Below are 21,720 nucleotides of genomic sequence, written 5' to 3'. Positions count from 1 at the left end.
CGCCGCCTCCTCCTCCTCCTCCTAATCGCCGCCGCCGCCTTCTCCTCCCAATCGCCACCGTCGCCGCCGCCTCCTCCTCCTCCTCCTCCTCCCAATTGCCGCCGTCGCCTCCTCCTCCTCCTCCTCCCAAATGCCGCCTCCTCCTCTTCTCCAGTACACTCTGAAACCCTAACCCCCTTCTATGGGTTAAGATTCGGATTTCGGATGGAAAATAACAGATCTGAAAGCTATGCCATGGATGGTGGTTGATTTGAAATTTTGGTTCAGATTTGGAGCAGATTTCCACTCATTTTGATAGTAATGGAAAACATTTTGTTTAAGTTGAGGATTTTTTTAAATTCAGTTTTTAATTTATGTCCATGAATATATTGGCAGCTTGAAATTAAAAATTCCATTATGTGTTTGTTCATTGAAATGGTATGCAATGCAGAAAAAAAAAATTTGGCAGCTTCTTTTTCAATCTTGAATGCAAGATGAAGCAAAAATGTTTAACACATTTGAGTTGGGTCCCAAATTCCACTATAATACACCATTTATTACACACTCCAAAATTTTCTTAAAACCCGTGCCTTGGAGAAATGGGACTACTATTGCTGGACGGAGGGAGTAATATATTAACTGCCTACTGTTACCAATCCGCCTTAATGGCAGAATTGACTCTATATCTCCCCATTGCCTATAAAAGAGATGCATAGTCTTGCATTCTCTACACTAAGACATTTCGAGATACACTTGAAATCTCTACACTTATAGCAAAAACTCTCTCTGTCCCTCTAAGCATTTTTCTTCTGTCGAAGCTCTGCCCTCGCCATCTTTCAGTTCGTCGGAGCTCTGTTGCTAGTGATGCTGCTACTTCAGAGACTGCTACTTCAGAGACAAAGCCGTTTTATCTTTGGGGACGACACGTTAGTCCGAGAGCACCACCGAGGTATATCTCATCTTGTGGAAAGATGACTCATCGACTCGGCTTATCTTTTACAATACGGTTTAAAGTTTTAATTAGTATTTCAATTTTAGTTTATTTTTGTGTAATTTCTTTTTCTTTATTTGGATTGTATTATGCCGTTTAGTGCTTTATATTTTAATTTTCCTATAGAAACTTTGTCATTATCAATTCATTCAAGAAATAAAAAATCAAAATTTAGTTTCTTAGTCTTTTTTTTTTTTTCTATGTAAGATATTGTTTTTTTCAAACTCCTGAAACCCAAACTGCAACATAGAACAACAATCCTGCCGCTGGAAACTGACGCCTCTTGCGTCTATCCCCACCCGTTCTTCTCTATAAGACTTAAATCATACTCTCAAATTACAAAAACGTTCCCTTTATAAATGAAAAGTAGTTCTATATTTTTATTTTTGTATGTCCATTAAAATTTGATTCATTAGTAAAAATAAAAAGTTACTATCAATTTTTATTACTAACTTGTAAATATTTATGAAAAGTTACTTTCGATTTATGTTACTCCTAACTTTTAAATATTTTTGTATTCTACTTTATTACTAACAGTTTTTAACCACTTCACGTCTTTCTCTAATACTTTATTTAGAGCCTCCACAATATAAATCGGTCAGCCATAGGCCAGCCACTCTCTCTCCCTGCCACGTCAGCAGCACTAAAAATCCACCTGCCACATCAGATATAGGCCAGCCATAGGCCAGCCGCAATAAAAATAATTCAAAAATACTACATTTACGGAATTAAAATTACGATTAAATTACGGAATTAAATTTACGAGACATATATGAGAAAATTCATTAATTGCATTAAAAAAGGTACATAGATAAAAAAAAAAATTACATAATAAAGAAAAAAAACTATCGCCGTGCAGTCCTCCGTGCCCACAATTCTTCAATTATATCCTTTTGGAGTTGAATATGAGCATCCACTTGGCGCATGTCGGCAAATTCCTTGAGGCGGCCGACTTCATCGAGAGGTACCCCACGTCGTACGCTAGGGGTGGCCGTTCCGTGGCTTGGGCCGGCTTCATCGTCATTGGCCCAACTAGTCAGTTGTACGCCTTCGTCTTCGACGATCATGTTGTGCATGATAATGCAAGCGTACATTATGTGGGAAACGCATTTGACATCTCACAAACGCGTTGGACCCTTAATTGCCGCCCATCGAGACCGGAGCACACCAAATGCGCGCTCCACATCCTTGCGCGCCGACTCCTGTCGTTCCACAAAGTAGGCCTTCCTTTCATCACTTGCGTGCCTGATCGTCTTCACAAAGACGGGCCACCTAGGGTATATCCCATCCGCCAAGTAGTAGCCCATATCATGCCGGTTGCCGTTGGCCACAAATGAGACGGCTGGACCGATGCCCTGACACTTCTCGTTGAAGAGGGGCGACGAGTTGAGGACGTTGAGGTCGTTGTTCGACCCGGCTACCCCAAAATACGCATGCCAGATCCACAGCCGGTAATCAGCTACGGCCTCGAGGATCATCGTGGGATTCTTTCCCTTGTAGCCGGTCGTGTAGGCCCCCTTCCAGGCAGTCGGACAGTTCTTCCACTCTCAATGCATACAATCTATGCTTCCTAACACCCCGGGAAACCCATGTTGCTCCCCGTGCATCTGCATCAAATTCCGACAATCTTGAGGAGTAGGGCTTCGAAGGTACTGCTCACCGAAAATGTTTATCACGCCCCGACAGAAATACTTCAGACATTGCAGAGAAGTCGTCTCACCGATGTGGAGGTACTCATCCCACATGTCCGCCGCGCCTCCGTAGGCCAACTGTCTGATTGCCGCCCGTGCACTTTTGGATAGGGGTGTGGCCGGGTCTACCAGCCGCATCGTGCCTGAAACGGAAATAAAGATATCGACGCTCCAAAGCGTCAACGATACGCATAAACAACTCCCTCGCGCATTCTAAAACGCCGCCCGAACATGGTTGCCGGGAAACCGCGGGTTCGGAGCGAAGTAGTCGTCATATAGCCGCTGATGTGCAGCTACGTGATCCCGATCAATCACTGCTCGGCGGTGGACAACCGGTGGAGGGCGAGGGACCGCCTGCTGTTCCACCCTTCGCATGTACCGCTCCATCTCGCGGTTCATGTAGGCCTCCATAGCCTCGTTCATTTGCCGTTCGTACTCCTCAGCATCCCCACCACTACCACCCGCGTGACTCATCCCTCGATGATGCTCTTGTGCAGAAAGTTAGAGAGAGAGAAAACTCGTTAAAACAAGTGGTGCAAATGAAAATGAAACTAAAATCGCGTATATATAGGTTTTCAAAAAAAAAAAAAAAAAAAAGCGAAAAAGAAAATAGGCGCTGGCCGATCGCTGGCCGATCGGCACGCCACAATGGCGGCCAGCGCCCCTCGACCTGCTAGCCCACGCCGATTTTCTAGCCGATTCGACGCTGGCCGATTGCAATGATTCGGCTAGCCGATCGGCCAACGCCGCGAATCGGCTAGCCGCCTCTTAATAGTATTACCATAAAACTCTTATTATCCATTAATTGCACTATATTTGGAGGAAGCAAGGTGTACTGTATTAACATTTTAAGCCACTTTATGCCGTTCGCTTAGTCCAGTTTATATTATTTTGCCTAACATTTGAATCCACTTTATGCCGTTCGCTTAACACAGTTCATATAATTATATTCAACATTTAGCTCCACCGACACAAGGCAACTCTCTCACGCCTAAGAAAACTAACACTACCACGAAACAATGAGCAAAAAAAAATAAAATAGAAGAATAGAATATGAGTTTCTACATCTGAATAAAAAAATTAATTACACGAGTGTGAAGATATAAAAGGGTGCTGTGTTGAAAAATAAACCCATTCTCTCTCTCGTCATTCTCTCACTCTCTCTCTAAAACCACCAAACCCCTCTTCTTCATCAAACAACCTCCGTTTCACACCATCACACATCAAGCCTAGCTTTTGTGTACAAAATTACGTTATATATATCGTATGTATACAAGTACATGGTGTACTGCTTCAGTATAAATCATTATACAGTGTATATAATTTAGTCAGTTCGAGAGAGAGAGAGAGTGTGTGTACATGGATAGGTATAGCGAGACGCAGGCAATGGAGCCGAGGTCGGTGGATCCTGCGGCGGAATGGACGAGGCCGGGGGGCGAAATCGGGCTGGAAGGCGAGTTACATGTGAATTTCGTTTGAATTTCGCTTAAATTTGTGTGGAATTTACTCACTTTAGCTCCGAGTTTGGATAATGCTGATTGATTTGAGGTTTGATTTTGTTAATGCAGAGCCTATGTGGAGATTAGGCCTCGGTGACGGTTCCGAATCTTACCCTGAGAGGCCCGATGAGCCCGATTGTATCTATTACTTAAGAACTGGAATCTGTGGCTATGGCAATCGCTGCCGGTTCAATCATCCGCGTGACCGTAGTGCGGTAAAAGCCCTCAATTGTTAGCCTTGGAGTTGGATTTTAAACCTTTTTTGATGCACGACTGGTTTGATCATGATGTTAAAGAGGGGAATTCGGTGGCTTGTTTATTCATTTATTCGTAGATATCAGACTAGTATCAATGGGGATATGCGATTTCTTGTTCCTCTTTTGGGAGTTGGTTGGTTCAGTGGTTTGATGCAATGGAAACAGAATCTTTGGAAGAAATTTGATGATCACATCGAATGAACAGCCATTTATTGAGCTGCATTCGTGGTTATAGAAACTAGGGCCAAGTTGAATCTTGCCGTTTTGATTAAATTGGCAGAGGAAATTGTTTATGATGTTGGGTGATAATATCACTTTGTAAACATGCATAAACTAAGATTTTTCTTTTCACATGACTCTAGGTAATGGGTGATTTAAGGGCTACTGGAGGTGAGTACCCGGAACGCCATGGTGAACCTGTCTGTCAGGTATACAATTGCATATAATCTTGACTCTGCCCTGATGAATCTGTGCACATTTTATGCTCAGCAGTACAATGTGCTTAGCATCTAATTTTTGTGTATTATTTCTCATGACATTAATAGTTAGTACTTGATTTTGTGGAAAGTGGAAAATGGATATAGTAACTACACTACAGGCCAATCATAATCTCACCTGCTTCTTGGCTTATGGAAAAAGGCAAGTTTTTGGTGGTTGTCCATTTTGTCTTGTATGTCTGATGTGGTTTGTGGAACTCGTTGATTACTGAATGATGTAAAGTTCAGTAAGTCTATGTATCATGTACTCCATATTAACTAAATCTTGCTGCTTCTGTCTGTTTAAATATGTTGAGCTCTAGTGTACAGGATCGAATCTTGTTGAAAGTACCACATGTGCATGTGCTAGATCTTGCTCCTAATGTGATTCACCTTTTTCCTAGTTCTCGATGAAACGTTTTTAGTTTACCAGTGATCCATGGTGCTGGGGCTGCTTATTGTCAGATATTGCTTGCTGGAGTCTATTCTAAAATATCATATACTGACACGGCATGCTAACTCACAGAAGCGCAAACTCTATTCTTCATGGCATTACAGCTACTCTATGATGAATCTTAACCCACCATTTTAAGCAAAAAGAGCACATCATCTAATTGTTTCTAAGAACTCTCATTATTATCACCAATTATTGCTAATTTGTATAATTCTTGATCTTTAAACTTTATGCTATCTATTGAGGTCATGATTGTAGTACTACATGCGGACGGGAATGTGTAAATTTGGTGCATCTTGCAAATATCACCACCCAAAGCATGGAGCTGGATCTTCATCTCCACTCACACTCAATTTTTATGGTTATCCATTGCGACAGGTCTCTGTTCAATAACTGCAATGCTTGTTTACGCTGTTTACTGTATTCTTTTTATAGTTCACTTAAACGTCTGTCTCAAATCACTCAGTTGTCTCATAGGGTGTTCTTCGTTGCAGGGAGAAAAGGAATGCTTATATTATATTAAAACCGGGCAATGCAAGTTTGGTGTAACATGTAAATTTCATCATCCACAGCCAGCTGGGATACAGATGCCCACCCCTAGTGCTGGCCCCAGGCCTTTGGCTGGTCCAGCAATTATGCCTACACCTACACTGTATCCAACTGTGCAGTCTCCTTCAGTTCAATCTTCTCAACAATATGGGGTTCTTCATGGAAACTGGCCTGTTCCTAGGCCAACCATGCTTCCAGGATCATATGTTCCTGGAAGTTATGCTCCTGTGCTCCTCACGCCTGGCGGTGTTCCAGTTCCTGGCTGGAATCCATATTCGGTACGTCCCTTTGACTTCTGTTTTACAGATTCTTGTAGATATGTCGTGGTCTTTTACTAAATTGTAGATATAAATGATATAGGCACAAGTTAGCCCTGGCGCCCTGCAAAGTACTCAACCTACCATCGGTGCAGGCCCAGTTTATGGGATACCACAGTTACCTCCTTCAACAACTACATACATGGGGGCACATCTTTCCGGTACTTCTTTGGCTGGTCCCTCCAGCAGCAGCCAGAAGGAACATACTTTTCCTGACAGGCCCGGTCAACCAGAATGCCAGTATTATTTGAGGACTGGGGATTGTAAATTTGGCTTGACGTGTAAATATCATCATCCACCAGAGTGGAGTACACAAAAATCATTTGTTCTACTCAGTCCCATGGGCCTTCCAATGCGCCCTGTAAGTGTTTGATCCTCCTCGCATCTCAGAATTGATTATAGCGTATGCTTATAGAATAATAAGACCAGCCATTTGCTTGCAACGTGTTGTTATCAATTCTACTATTTGCTTCATGTCGCATCTCGGTAATACTACATTCTGTTGTGTCCTTGTACATAATGTTTCTCAAAATTTATTTGGTTTGTTCTTAGGGCGCACCCCTTTGCTCCCACTATGCTCAAAATGGAGTATGCAAATTTGGGCCCTCGTGCAAATTTGATCACCCAATGAGAGCTTTGAGTTACAGTACATCTGCATCTTCTCTGACTGATATGCCAGTAGCGCCTTACCCTGTTGGATCTACTAACGCGACTTTGGCCCCATCATCATCATCTTCCTTGGACTTGAGGCCTGAACTTCTCTCGGGTTTCAGCACAGATGCCTCATCAAATTTGTCATCTGCGAACAGCTCAAGCGCTTCAATTGGCTCAACATTCTCTAGAAGCGGGGCGATTCCTGAATTTGGCATTCATCATTCTGAGCAGGGCATTACCTCTTCAATTGGTGGTAGTAGCTCTAACCAAGAAGGCGAAGCTAAAATCTCAAGTTGAATGAAACTGAATATGTTTTATCCCGATAATACTGTTCAAGTATCTTCCATAAAACAGATGGTTCGGTTTTGGAAAACCACCGAACTGGTCTTCCCTCTAGGTAATTCTTGTCATGGCTCAAATTTGGAGCATGATGTGTCTATTCGTGCTGCTTTCTCGAGAACTTGTTTCCCAGAGAATACGTGATACCCCCGTTCTCCACCGGATTCTGTTGTACTCACACCTCTTTGTCATTCCATTATTAGGAGGAACCATACCAATTTGGGATGAATAATAACGTGAGGGTGATCTTGATATCCCCCCTTTTTTTGTGGGGATTTTTGGTGGAAGAATTTGATATTTATCAGATTAATTACAGGGAAAATTTGTATACTTGCCTTTATTATGTAAGACCTGTAGTTATGATAAACTCCGGATGCTTTAATAAATTATGATTCACAACTAATAAATATTGAAGAAGTTGTTTATTTTATTCATCTTGTTTTTTGATGTTGTTTAATTTTGCATACCAAATAGTTTTCATTTTGTCGACTACACATAGCAAGGCCTGAGATACAGCTAAGGATGGAATGTAAGAAGGGGGAAGAGGAAGGACATATTCAAGGATTGAATATACACAAAGATATCGAATAATAATTCGTATAGCAAAAATTGATCATAAAGCCTCGAGCAAGATGTTCACACGCTATTTGGAGTAAGATGTTTTGGACGAAATAATGCTAGTAGAGTGTTACATATCCAGAGCTTGATATCAAGGAATTTTGACCTTTTCCAAATTCCTCAAAATCCAAATATGTGCATTAAACAAATCAACACACGCAAAACTTTTCCCACCTCTATATATACACTAGCACCAAAACCATCATCACCACCAAACAAACAAACCAAAAAATCTCAAGATATAATGTCAAATTTTGAAATAGTTTTAACTTCAAAAACATACTAAGTGTTTATGGAGACAAATGTGGTAAAACTGGGTGCAAAGAATGCTGTGGTGATCTTCAGCAAGAGCACCTGCTGCATGTGCCACGCCATAAAACGGCTCGTCTACGAGCTAGACAAGCAGAAGCATGGGAGGGAGATGGAGGCTGCACCCCATCTGTTCCAGCAGTTTTTGTTGGCACTCAAGAAGATGCTCAAAGATGTACAATCAAAGAAAGCATCAATTTTGGATCAATTACAGCTGCTCTCCTACTTCTCAAGAAAGCATCAATTCGAATAGTTATAGGCCTCTAGAGATTCCAAGAATATAATGAAAATTAAAATATGGAGTACAATTTAACCATAGATTTCATTTCAGCATATATCCAATTATCTGCACCTCATTTCATCTCCATCTCTCTACAAACACAAAGCTTAACAGCAGTTACAAAACACATCAACACTTAGTTCAAATCATCAATCGCCATTGCTAACAGAGGCTTCAAAATCAGACCTCAAACTCTCTACCTGCTTCTGATTCTTCTCCAACCTAGCCTGCAAATGCCCGATCTCCTCCACTTCCTTCTCCTCCTCCACCTCCGCCACCTTAAGCCGCTCCTGCAGCCTCCCAATATGCATGTTCATCTCCCGCATCTCCCCCTCAATCCTTTCCCTCCTCTCACTCCGCGCCTCAATCTGCTTCAAGATCCCCTTAGCCTCAACATCCAGCCTCTCCGCCTCCTCCTTGGCCATCAACAACTTGGTCACCCGCTCCCTCACCTCCCCAACGTGAAAACCATAGTCTTCCAAGTCCACCAGCGTCTCCTGGATGTCGTCCATCTCACTCTTGGCGTCTGTTAACTTCAACCTGTGGCTCGCCTCCACCACGTTCGTGAAGGTCACCATACACGCTATCGCCAACCCCTCCCGCTGGTTCTCCCTGAAGGCGCGCAGCGGCTCAAAATGTGGCATCCTCTGCAGCACCTCTGTCCACTCTTTGGATTTCCAAATAGCGTTGCGTTTCACAAACGGAAGTTTCTGCACACTATCCTCATTTGGAGCCCTAGAAATAGAATCTTCACCATTCAATTGCTGCACATCGTGATCATATGCAAGATCATCATCGTCTTTATCAATGTGCTCTGTTTCTTCATTTGGAGCCCTAGAAATAGAATCTTCACCGTTCAATTGCTGCACATCGTGATCATATGCAACATCATCACCATCTTTATCAATGTGCTCTGTTTCTTCATTTGGAGCCATAGAATCTTCACCGTTCAATTGCTGCACATCGTGATCATATTCAACATCATCACCGTCTTTATCAATGTGCTTTGTTTCTTCATTTGGAGCCCTAGAATCTTCATTGATCAATCGCAGCACATCACGATAATATTCAATATCATCACCGTCTTTATCTATGTGCTTTGTTTCTTCATTTGGAGCCCTAGAATCTTCATCGATCAATCGCTGCACATCGCGATCATATTCAGTTTGGGGCTTGTGCCTTTTCAAAGAAGAAAAACTCGATTTTCTTTTCCTTTTAGACTTTGTTGTGGAAGAGGCGGCGCCATCATGATGAATGAGCCATTTCCCGTCCTTCCATTCCAAATGCGGCCTCAATTCCGAGCGATTCAATAACATAGCATTATCCGTGTCCTCAAAAAGCACAATGTACTCATTCATCTTAACCTTCTTAATAATAAATCCAGTCCACCACCCACAATCGAAGAACGCATCCACTTTCTCACCAACCCTAAATTCCCCATCATCTAGAACCGGAGGGGAAGGCCTAATACCAACACATTTAACATTTTTATCCTTCAATTTCACCGAATAAACCCCATTCCCCAAATCCCTCACAATCACAGAGGGAAACCAAGCAGCCCTAAAATCAAAATCCGAACCCAAATCCAAATCCAAATCAAAATCAATCGAAACTTCCACCTTCTCTCCCACCTTCAAGGCGCCATTTTCCCCCTTTCTCTGAGGCCAGGTCCAAACCCCATCGACCCAATCCCAGAGCGGCCGCAGATTCGACGGCGCAAACCGGAGCTGCTCAGGCGGGTTTTCAAACGTCACCACGAGCTTCTCGCCGCCGTCCGACACGGAAGAGACGACGCCCTTCCACCAGCCGCCAGTGTAGTACGCTTCGACGACGTCGTTCAGCTGGAAGCGCTTGCTCGGCTTGTGCGGAGGGGGCGTCGGGCGCACGGACGACACGTGGACGAACTCGCGCAGGCGTCCCGCGCAGCCTCTGCGCACCGGGAGATATCTGTACCTGACATAAAGCTTCCCCTCATTTTGGGGCTCGATGTTTCTGGGCGGAGGGACCACAGTGCAAACTAAACGCACGCCTGCCTCTTTATCCAGCACTTCAACAACGGAACCCACCGGAAATTGGTGGCCGCCGCTGCGTGCTTCTCCCATTTTTAGGTTTTATTAGAGAATAAAGCAAAAGAACAAATAAGGAGGTGTTGAACTTCTTTCGTATGGAAAGATGAGAAATAAATTCCGATGGGTTTTTGGGGTAATTAAATATTTCATACAAAAATTTTATCATTGTTTTAATTTAGTATAAAAATTATTAATTTTACATGTTTAGTATAAAAAGTTACATTAGTATTTTAAATTAATACATTTGGTTAAGTCCCTACTAACATCATTACTTCCTATTATATTATATATATAAAAAGTTTCATCAATGTTTCAAAGTTGTACAAAGAATTTTAAATTAAAACTTTCCACTAATTATTTCAGACAAAGTTAATTTTATTACTCAATGTATCACAAAAATGTAGTATAGAATTGGAATTGAATTATAATTCTAAAATTTTCAATTCCATGATTTGGATTCCAAATCAAAAGTAAAAAATTGGAATTTCAAATAGTCATAAAATTAGATAGCTTCACTACCCATTACACACATTTCATGCACTACACACATTTCACACACACTACACAAATTTCACACACTTCACACACTAACAAATTTCACAAACTGCATACAACACACAAATTTCACACATCTCCCGCACTACAAATTTCACACATCTCCCGCACTACACATTTCACACACTACACATATTTCACATACTACATAAATCACCGATAAGAGATTAACAATAATCAAAGTAACAATCAAGCAGTTAAATATAAACCAAGGAATAATTAAAGTAAAACGAGTTCTGAACATTAAACAAATCAAAAAGAACTACATAGAGTCAATTACTCTCATCCCCTAGGATTCTATGAATTTAGCTATCCAGATAATCTAAATAAATATAAGCAAAATAAGACATGTTCAATAAAACAAAAAATAGATAAAACCCGGAAGAATTAATCTTGCTCTTGCTTGATCTCCATTGAATTCTATGCTCCTTGTAGATGATGGAGGAATTTATGTATAAGGTAGGGGATGGAATTAAGGCTCTAAGATTGGTGAATAATATGAATTAGGTTATGGGTATTTATAGGCATGAAAAAGGTTTGGAGAAGGTAAATTTCGTTCCCTATAATGTAAGGAAAAGATTTGTCTTCACAAGGTAATATCTTATTTCCTTCTCCGAATTTCCGCCTAAATTCCCGCTAGCATTTGACAGCTTTGCGCGACTTTTGTAGAATGATCATAACTTTCTCCACAGAACTCTGATTGAGATGATCTAAATACCATTGGAAATCTCTTTCAAAGACGAAGAGAATGGCATATAGAACACCCTGATCGGATTTCAGGATCGTCAAAAAATTGAGTTTGAACACAGCTGTCGTGCGCCACGTTTTCCCAGCGGTCGCTGGCAAGGGTCTAGCGACCGCTGGAGAGAGTCAGATCCCTCTGGAGTCTTTGCAGCGACCGCTGCGTTTGTTCCAGTGGGCCGCTGGGCGTCCCTTCAGTTCCATCTTCCAGAAATTCACCTTTTTATGCCCCTTTTGTGCTCTATGTTGCACACTTTTCACAAAACACGTCAAAATACCAAAATAGACAAAATATGCAAATAATGGACATGTAATGCAACACAGACACTCAAAACGGACCAAATAATGGCCTTAAAACCGTGCAAAATCCGAGCGTATCAACTCCCTCAAACTTACATTTTGTTTGTCCTCGAACAAAACAATAAAGACACAAGTATAGACGCACGGAATGCACAAGGACTAGACGTCATAATTGCCTCAAAAGATGAAAGAATAGATTAAGCATGAATTAACGCAATCAAATCAAGCAAGACTTATTAGTGCACTTTCATTACTAACTCGTGGAACACCTTGAATTCAAGCACTCACATGTGGCAAACTTCCAAAGATGAGAAGTGTTCTTTCTCTCACTCTCAAAGTGTATAAAGGTAAAGTATCTAGCACTCAAATCATACATCATGCAAAGTCTACCATAAGCTTGCTCAAAATCTAATCCCTTCTCTACTAGATGTGATTAAGCTTCAAAAGTCCGAAAGGTCTTTCATTTTGGTTGTAATGTAGACTCTTTGGTAGGTGAGGAATATATGGCTAAAAAGTGACTTAAACATAAACATATCCCAAGTATAGTTAAACTGACTCCACTTTTCTATACTCCAAGACACTTTTAACACATTATTTTTCTCCTTCAACTCACTTTCCAATGTGTGTAGCGTGTGAAATGTATGTACTGTGTGAAATGTGTATAATGTGCGAAGTGTGTGAAATATGCGTAGTGTGTGAAGTGTGTGAAGTGTGTGAAATGTGTGTAGTGTGTGAAATGTGTAAAATTTGTGTAGTGTGTGAAGTGTGTGAAATGTGTGTGGTGTATGAAGTGTGTGTGGTGTGTGAAGTGTGTGAAATGTGTGTAGTGTATGAAGTGTGTGTGGTGTGTGAAGTGTGTGAAGTGTGCGTAGTGTGTGAAGCGTAGGTAGTGTGTGTAGTGTGTGAAGTGTGTGAAATATGTGTAGTGTGTGAAATGGGTGAAATTTGTGTAGTGTGTGAAATATGTTGTAGTGTGTGAAATATGTGTAGGGTATGAAGTGTGTGGAGTGCGTGTAGTATGTGAAATATGTGTAGTGTGTGAAATTCTAGAAATGTGTATAGTGTGTGAAATTTGTGTAGTGTGTGTTGTGTGTGAAATTAGTGCAGTGTGTGTAATGTGTGTAAGTGTGTGAAATGTGTATAGTGTGTGAAATGTGTGTAGTGTGCGAAGTGTGTGAAATGTGTGTAATGTATGAAGTGTGTGTAGTGTGTGAAATTTGTGAAATGTGTATAGTGTGTGTAATTTTTGTGGTGTGTGAATTGTGTGTAGTGTGTGAAATGTGTATAGTGTGTATAGTGTGTGAAATGTGTATAGTGTGTATAGTGTGTCAAATATGCAAAACTTGTGTAGTGTGTGCAGTGTGTGAAATGTGTGTAATGTATGAAGTGTGTGAAGTGTGTTAAGTGTGTGTTCTATGTGTTGTAGTGTGTGAAATGTGTGTAGTGTGTGAAATGTGTGTAATGTGTGTAGTGTGTAGTGTGTGTAGTATGTGAAATTTGTGAAATTTGTGTAGTGTGTGAGGTTTGTGAAATGTGGGTAGTGTATGAAATGTGTGCAGTGTGTGAAATGTGTAAAATTTGTGTAGTGTGTGACGTGTGTGAAATGTGTAAAATTTTTGTAGTTTGTGAAATATATGTAGTGTATAAAATGTGAGAAGTGTGTGTAGTGTGTGAAATTCTAAAAACGTGTGTAGTGTGTGAAATATGTGTAGTATGTGAAATGTGTGTAGTGTGTGTAAGTGTGTGAAATGTGTGTACTGTGTGAAATGTGTGCAGTGTGCGAAGTGTGTGAAATGTGTGTAGTGTATGAAGCGTGTGTAGTGTGTGTAATTTGTGAAATGTGTGTAGTGTGGGAAATTTGTGTAGTGTGTGAAATGTGTGAAATGTGTGTAGTGTGTGAAATGTGGGTGAAATGTGTAAAATTTGTGTAGTGTGACGTGTGTGAAATGTGTGAAATTTTTTTAGTGTGTGAGATGTGTAGTGTATGAAGTGTGTGTAGTGTGTGAAATGTGTGTAGTGTGTGAAATTCTAGTAATGTGTGTAGTGTGTGTTGTGTGTGAAATTTGTGTAGCGTGTGTAGTGTGTGAAATTTGTGTAGGATATGAAATGTGTGTAGTGTGTGTTATTGTGTGAAATGTGTACCGTGTGTGAAATGTGTTTAGTGTGCGAAGTGTGTGTTGTGTATGAAGTGTGTGAAGTGTGTGTTCTGTGTGTAGTGTAGTGTGTTCTGTGTGTAGTGTGTGAAATGTGTGTAGTGTGTGTAGTATGTGAAATTTGTGAAATTTTTGTAGCGCGTGAGGTTTGTGAAATGTGGGTAGTGTATGAAATGTGTGTAGTGTGTGAAGTGTGTGAAATGTGTGTAGTATGTTAAATGTGTAAAATTTGTGTAGTGTGTGACGTGTGTGAAATGTGTTCAAATTTTGTAGTGTATGAAATGTGAGAAGTGTGTGTAGTGTGTGAAATTCTAAAAGTGTGTAGTGTGTGAAATATGTGTAGTGTTTGAAATGTGTGTAGTGTGTGTAAGTGTGTGAAATGTGTGTACTGTGTGCAATGTGTGCAAAGTGTGAAATGTGTGTAGTGTATGAAGTGTGTGTAGTGTGTGTAATTTGTGAAATGTGTGTAGTGTGGGAAATTTGTGTAGTGTGTCAAATGTGTGTAGTGTGTGAAATGTGTGTAGTGTGTGAAATGTGTAAAATTTGTGTAGTGTGTGAAATATATGTAGTGTATGAAATGTGAGAAGTGTGTGTAGTGTGTGAAATTCTAAAAATGTGTGTAGTGTGTGAAATTTGTGTACTCTGTGTTGTGTGTGAAATTTGTGTAGTGTGTGAAATGTGTGCAGTGTGCGAAGTGTGTGATATGTGTGTAGTGTATGAAGTGTGTGTAGTGTGTGTAATTTGTGAAATGTGTGGTGTGTGAAATGTGTGAAATGTGTGTAGTGTGTGAAATTTGTGTAGTGTGTGAAATGTGTGAAATGTGTGTAGTGTGTGAAATGTGTGTAGTGTGTGATGTTTGTGAAATGTGTGTAGTGTATGAAGTGTGTGTAGTGTGCAAAGTGTGTGAAGTGTATGAAGTGTGTGAAGTGTGTGTAGTGTATGGAATGTGTGCAGTGTGTGATATATGTGAAATTTGTGTAGTGTGTGAAATGTGTGGAGTGTGTGTAGTGTGTGAAATGTGTAAAATTTGTATAGTGTGTGACGCGTGTGAAACGTGTGAAATTTGTTTAGTGTGTGAGATATGTGTAGTGTATGTAGTGTGTGAAATGTGTGTAGTGTTTTAAATTCTAGAAATGTGTGTAGTGTGTGTTGTGTGTGAAATTTGTGTAGTGTGTGAAATTTGTGTAGTGTATGAAGTGTGTGTAGTGTGCAGTGTGTGTAGTGTGTGAAATATGTGAAATTTGTGTAGTGTGTGAAAGGTGTGCAGTGTGTGCAGTGTGTGAAATGTGTAAAATTTGTGTAGTGTGTGACGTGTGTGAAACGTGTGAAATTTGTTTAGTGTGTGAGATATGTGTAGTGTATGTAGTGTGTGAAATGTGTGTAGTGTTTGAAATTCTAGAAATGTGTGTAGCGTGTGTTGTGTGTGAAATTTGTATAGTGTATGAATTTTGTGTAGTATATGAAATGTGTGTAGTGTGTGAAATGTGTGTGAAATGTATATAGTGTGTGAAATGTGTGTAGTGTGCGAAGTGTGTGAAGTGTGTGAAATTTGTGAAATGTGTGCAGTGTGTGAAATTTGTGTAGTGTGGGAATGTGTGTAGTGTGTGTGGTGTATGTGAGGTGTGTGTAGTGTGTGTAGTGTGTGAAGTGTGTGTAATGTGTGTAGTGTGTGAAATATGTGAAATGTGTGTAGTGTGTGTGCACTATGTTTATATTTATCAAACATGTCAATTCAATTTCATATCAATTCTCATTTTACCAAACATAAGATTTGGAATTGAATTCCAATTCAATTCCATAGAATTCCAATTCTAATTCAATTCCAATTTCGTGTGCCAAACGGGGCCATAGAAAAAAAAAATCACCACTCTTCACCATCAAATTAGCAAATTGCATTTTTATTTCGAACTTTCTTATGTAACAATGGAGAATACAACTAAAAAGATATTGAATCTTTTTTGTAAAAATTAAATATTGACTGTTTGAAGCTCAAATTAGCCACTTGTAAAGATGAAATATGCACTTATTTTATACCGTGTTCTATAAAGAATACAATAAAAAATAGAGTATATTAAGAGACATAATTTTTTTTAACCACAATCAATTGCTGGAAGTGTTGATATTGACTGCTATATTTTTAGAATGATTAATTGTATTAAATCTCTAATTATTCTTTTATTATGATGATAAGTTCGACAAATTATAAAGTAACTAACGGTATTTAAAATATTTAAAGAAATGTATTAATTTAAAACACTAATATATAAACTTAATACTTTTTATACTAAATTGAAACAAAAGTAAAACATTTAGTATGAAAGGGGAGTGATCAATTGCTAACTCATCATTTAATTGCTAACTACAACTAATTTAAGGCCATAGGATTTTAGAAAACGTGTGGTCTATAATTTGCCACGTGTAATTTTCGTTTTTATTAATAAAATAAAAAAAGATAAAATAAAAACTCCAAATTAGGTTTTGGATGAAAATGTCAATATAGTGTTTCGAAAATATCAACACAATGCTTTGAGAATGTCAACACAATGTTTTAAGAATGTTAACCCATTACTTATATTGACATTCTACATGTATTATATTGACATATTTTATATAGTATGTTGACATTTCTGCTTGTATGAAAAAATTAAAATTTTTCATTTTTTTTTCAAATTTTGACGTCGGAACATATGCATGTAGGATATCGTTGGAATCCTTATGAAATTATCTTTAATTTGATATATGTTATATGAATTTAAAGTTTTGAGATTTCTTTTAAAAGTTAGTTATAACTAAACATGTAGTTAATTGACATTAATACCCCTATTGATATTTTTTGGAATTAATCCTATAGTCTTACTGACGTTTTTCGTTGATCGTATTGATATTTAGAAATTAATGATATAAACCCTTAATTTAAATATCTAATGGCTATTATTTAGTTGTAGCTAGCAATTAAATTATGAGTTAGTAATATAACACTCCCCTTGCATGAAACATGTAATTATGCCGGGTTTGGGCGTGTAGGGCCCACAGATATAACATTCATATCTTGTGTTCAACGTTCCAGATAGAGGAGTAGTACTTTTTGGAAAAAAAAAATCTCATTATTATTGACATGTCGGATACAAGTACTATTCAATACTGGATCATCAGTGATGTAGCCCATTAATGTAGCTGAAATTGGGCCTGAATTCAAAATATACAATAAGATTGGGCCATCATTAATGGATTTTAATGGGTTTCCGCCAACGCTATGCGGATGCAGTATCACTTTTGTCACTTGGCTAATTATAATTAAAAATATATAGTACTCCCATCACACAATAATTGTCATTATTTTCTATTTCGGTCCATCCCATAATAATTGACACATTTTATTTTTACTATAAATAGTAAGTAGATTCCACATTCCACTAACTCACTTCACTCACATTTTATTATAAAAGCAATATAAAAAAGTGTGTCTCACATTCCACTAGGGGTGGCAAATCGTGCGTGTCGGGTCGTTATCGTGTCGACACGATAACGACACGAACACGATAACAACAAACATGAACACGACCCGTTAATAAAACCTCAAACACGAACACGAACACGACCCACTACCCTCAGACACGAACACGACACGGACACGACACGGACCCATTAATGACACGAACCGTTTCGGGTCAACACGACACGAACACGACACGAACCCATTAATGACACGAAAATAAGTATTGAAAAATGAAATAATAAGAATAATAATATTAAAATATTATGTGTTAATAAGAATAATAATATTAAAATATTATGTGTTAACGGATAACACGAACACGACACGAACACGCATTGTTAGCGGATAACACGAACCCGACACGAACACGACACGAACACGACACGAAATTTTCGTGTCCTTAATGGGTCGACCCGATAAGGACACGAACACGATAAGCTCTGACCCAAACCCATTAATTTCGTGCCGGTTCGTGTCGTGTTATCGTGTCGTGTCAAAAATTGCCAGCCCTACATTCCACTAACTTTTCCAACCAACTTTTCTTTACATTTCTTAAAATCCGTGCCCACAATAAGAGTGACAATTATTATGGGACGGGGGAAGTATAATTGAGTAAAATATGATTATTATTTTTATGTCAATATAGTACTCCCTCCGTCTCAAGATAATTGAGCCAAAACTTTTCAGCACGGGATTTAAGAAATTTGAATTTTGTTAGTAAAATGAAAAGTGAATAAAGTAGAGAGAAAAAAATAAGAGAGAGATTGCCAAAAAAGGAAATGACTCACTTATCTTGGGACGTCTCAGAAAAGAATATGCGTCACTTATCTTGGGACGGAAGAATCTTGGGACGGAGGGAGTAGTATAAAAGTAATTGTTCAACCAAATTCCAACATCTCGTTTATTAAAATATTTTCTTAAATAATGGAGTAACAATAGAATTTAACCGTACATTGATATGAATGTATTCCCCCCGTCCTATTGAAGATAACCCACTTTTATTTTTAGTTTGTTTCAATTATGATGACATATTTCTAAAAATAGAAATATCTTTCTGTCTATTTTATTCCCCATCTTTTACTTTACTCTCTTCATTCCACTCACAAAATACACTATAGTAATATAGGGTTGCGTTAGTGTGCTAACTAATTTACATTAATAACTAATAACTTTCAATATTGTGTATTAAAATTATCAACACAAAGACATAATTATATCAATACACATGTAAATTTAAAATGTCAAGACAAAGATATACGTTTATCAACTCAAGAAGATTGATAAATTTATATTTTTGTATTGTTTTTAACATACAAAATTGATATTAGTTATTACCATAACCTTATAAGTAATTGTTCAACCAAATTCCAGCATCTCGTTTATTAAAATGTTTTCTTAAAATGTTTCATTAGTCTAATTTCTTGTTTGGATGTAAAATGTTTCGCCGAATTATTGGTACCTATATAAATTTTATATCATCAAAGAGGCTAAAGTTAATAGTTACATATGAAACCTCAGACATCTGTATAATCGATATAAATATATAGAATGAACTAAAAAAATGGTCTTGGACTATGGCTCATAGTCCATGGACTTTAAAAATATCGTTAGTAATTCCTGGACTAAGAATTTATTTCGAAATTAGTTATTTTGACTATTTTTTTAAAAAATGCCCTTTTGAGCATTTGGGCAATTTCGTCTTTCACATTTTAACTGTTTCAATATGATATTATTTCTTGTTTGAAACCTCAAACATCTATATAATCGATATAAATATATAGAGTGAACTACAAAAATGGTCCTTGGACTATGGGCATATCTTGCTCATAGCCTCTGGACTTTAAAAATACCGTTAGTAATCCCTGGACTAAGAATTTATTTCGAAATTAGTTGTTTTAAATAGTACCGGATCTTTCACTTTCGCACATAAATGGTACCTGATCTTTATTTTATATCGTTTTAGGTACCCTGTGACAAAAATAACCCTAGGTACCAAATATGTGATTTTTTTGTTACGAAAGATATTTTTGGAAATTTCAATTAAAAGTATCAAAGATGTGATTTTTTTTTCTTCTCTTCTTCTTTCTTTTTTCTTCATTTTCTTCTTTCTTTTTAGTATTTTATCTTCATTCTTCTTTCTTTTTTCTCCTTAGTTTATGTTTCATCTTTTTTCTTTTCTCTTCTTTATTTTTAGTATTTTATACATACATCTAATTACATTCATAATATAAATCAAGAATAAAACATCTAATTAAATTAATTATTTAAAGTAATTAAATCAATTGAATATTTTTTATTAAATTATTTTATATTCATTTTAGGGTTGAAACACCTAACTAAAAATATTCAACTCTTTATATCATTATGAATACAATTCACAATTTTAAATTTTTATTAAGACTATATTGATTAGTTGTTAATTTAATATAAAATAAATAATAATAATAATAGTTATTATTATATTATACGATTCATAAATTAAACAATTATACTATAATTATTTATGAATTACTACTAGTTTTTAGTATTATAACAATACTATTATTATAATAATTAAATATAATTATAACTATAATTATATTTAAGTATATTGAATGATATTAAAGAATAAATTAATTAAAAATTTATATTATTAAAATAATTATATTAATATTGATTAATAATAATAGTATAAAGAGTGAGGAAAATGAGAGAAATATTATAATATCATTTTTGGTACTAGTTTTGTTTAGGCCCAAAATATTCTTTATGACACAAATGAAAAATGTATTTATTTTGAGGGCATTTTGGGGTGAAAATTGTATCAGGTACCAAAAATGTGATTAATATGTACCAAAAACGATATAAAATAAAAATCAGGTACCATTTACGTGCGAAAGTGAAAGATTAGGTACCATTTATGTAGTTCACTCATTTTTTTAAAATGCCCCTATGAGCATTTGGGCAATTTCGTCTTTCACATTTTAACTGTTTTAATATGATATTATTTCAATGATGTACTAAATCTGATATTATTTCAAAATTATCTTCTTCTTCCCTTTGTCATCCTTCACTTTATTTTTTTTATTTCAATATAAGATTTACTATAAAATTAAATTTAAAATTTAGATTTTTAAATATCAATAAATTATTTTAATTAAAGTTATTAATTTATATATTCTTTCTCGTCTCATAGCTATATATATATATATATATATATATATAAATAAAACTATGCAGCCAACTCACACAAAACTCTTTTATAATAAATACATAAATTAATAATTTTAATTAAAAATACTTCATTGGTATTTAAAAATCTAAATTTTAAAATATAAAATTTTATAAAATTAAATCTAATATTGAAAAAAATTGAGTGATGGTAAAGGGAATAAGAAGATAATTTTGAAATAATATCAGATTTAGTAGATCATTGACATAATATCATATTGAAATAGTTAAAATGTGAAAAGACGAAATTGCCCAATTGCTCAAAAGGGCATTTTCGGATCAAAAAAATAGCCAAAAGGACCAATTTCGAAATAAAACCTTAATCCAGGGCCTACTGATAATATTTTTAAAATCCAAGGATTATGGACAAGATAAACTCATAATCCATGGACCATTTTTGTAGTTCACTCAAGTATATTAAGCCACAGTGTTTTTTTGGGGGAAATTTTTGGAGAAAATTAGATGGAATTTCGCTCATTTATAATACTCCACATCCAACCAATCTGTTAACCAATGGTTAGAAGTATTACTTCCAAAAAGACTGATTCTACATCTTTTGACCGGTTGTTAATAGTATTGACACAGGTTATCAATCATTCAAGGAATATTGACATCTAATATCATGAAACTTTTAAGAAGTTGGGTTTTTTCCACGAACTTTAAAATTAGCAAATAATATCACGAACTTTACCCCGGGTTTGTTTTTTCCCACGAATGAAAAAATTTCCCAAATAATATTATGATACGAAATTTTTTTCTTAATTTCTCGACAACAATTTTGAA

At 37.1% G+C, this 21,720-nt stretch overlaps 2 protein-coding genes across 2 annotated transcripts; one reads left to right on the top strand and one right to left on the bottom strand.

Moving 5' to 3' along the window:
- The first annotated feature begins 3,814 nt into the window (after positions 1-3,814).
- Positions 3,815-7,636, top strand: LOC125201618 (zinc finger CCCH domain-containing protein 58-like). The gene is made up of 7 exons (XM_048099802.1): positions 3,815-4,114; positions 4,230-4,375; positions 4,780-4,845; positions 5,606-5,725; positions 5,842-6,174; positions 6,257-6,574; positions 6,766-7,636. Exons 1-7 carry the CDS (start codon positions 4,021-4,023, stop codon positions 7,162-7,164), a joined length of 1,476 nt encoding a protein of 491 aa, XP_047955759.1. The 5' UTR covers positions 3,815-4,020; the 3' UTR covers positions 7,165-7,636.
- A 926-nt stretch (positions 7,637-8,562) lies between these two features.
- On the bottom strand, positions 8,563-10,515 carry LOC125186581 (DUF724 domain-containing protein 9-like). The gene has a single exon (XM_048082975.1). It carries the CDS (start codon positions 10,513-10,515, stop codon positions 8,563-8,565), a length of 1,953 nt encoding a protein of 650 aa, XP_047938932.1.
- Between the last annotated feature and the right edge of the window lie 11,205 nt (positions 10,516-21,720).

This window comes from Salvia hispanica, chromosome 1 (genome assembly GCF_023119035.1).
Source record: "Salvia hispanica cultivar TCC Black 2014 chromosome 1, UniMelb_Shisp_WGS_1.0, whole genome shotgun sequence".
Lineage (NCBI taxonomy): Eukaryota > Viridiplantae > Streptophyta > Magnoliopsida > Lamiales > Lamiaceae > Salvia > Salvia hispanica.
The sequence above is the reverse complement of the archived record's forward strand: the minus strand, read 5'-3'. Positions and strand labels throughout refer to the sequence as shown.

Bases quoted from the DNA above. Each gene is read 5' to 3' on its own strand.
- LOC125186581 (XM_048082975.1), bottom strand. From the start codon at position 10,515: ATGGGAGAAGCACGCAGCGGCGGCCACCAATTTCCGGTGGGTTCCGTT.
- LOC125201618 (XM_048099802.1), top strand. From the start codon at position 4,021: ATGGATAGGTATAGCGAGACGCAGGCAATGGAGCCGAGGTCGGTGGAT. The intron at 4,376-4,779 runs GTAAAAGCCCTC...ACATGACTCTAG, and splicing joins ATCCGCGTGACCGTAGTGCG to GTAATGGGTGATTTAAGGGC. The intron at 4,846-5,605 runs GTATACAATTGC...TCATGATTGTAG, and splicing joins ATGGTGAACCTGTCTGTCAG to TACTACATGCGGACGGGAAT.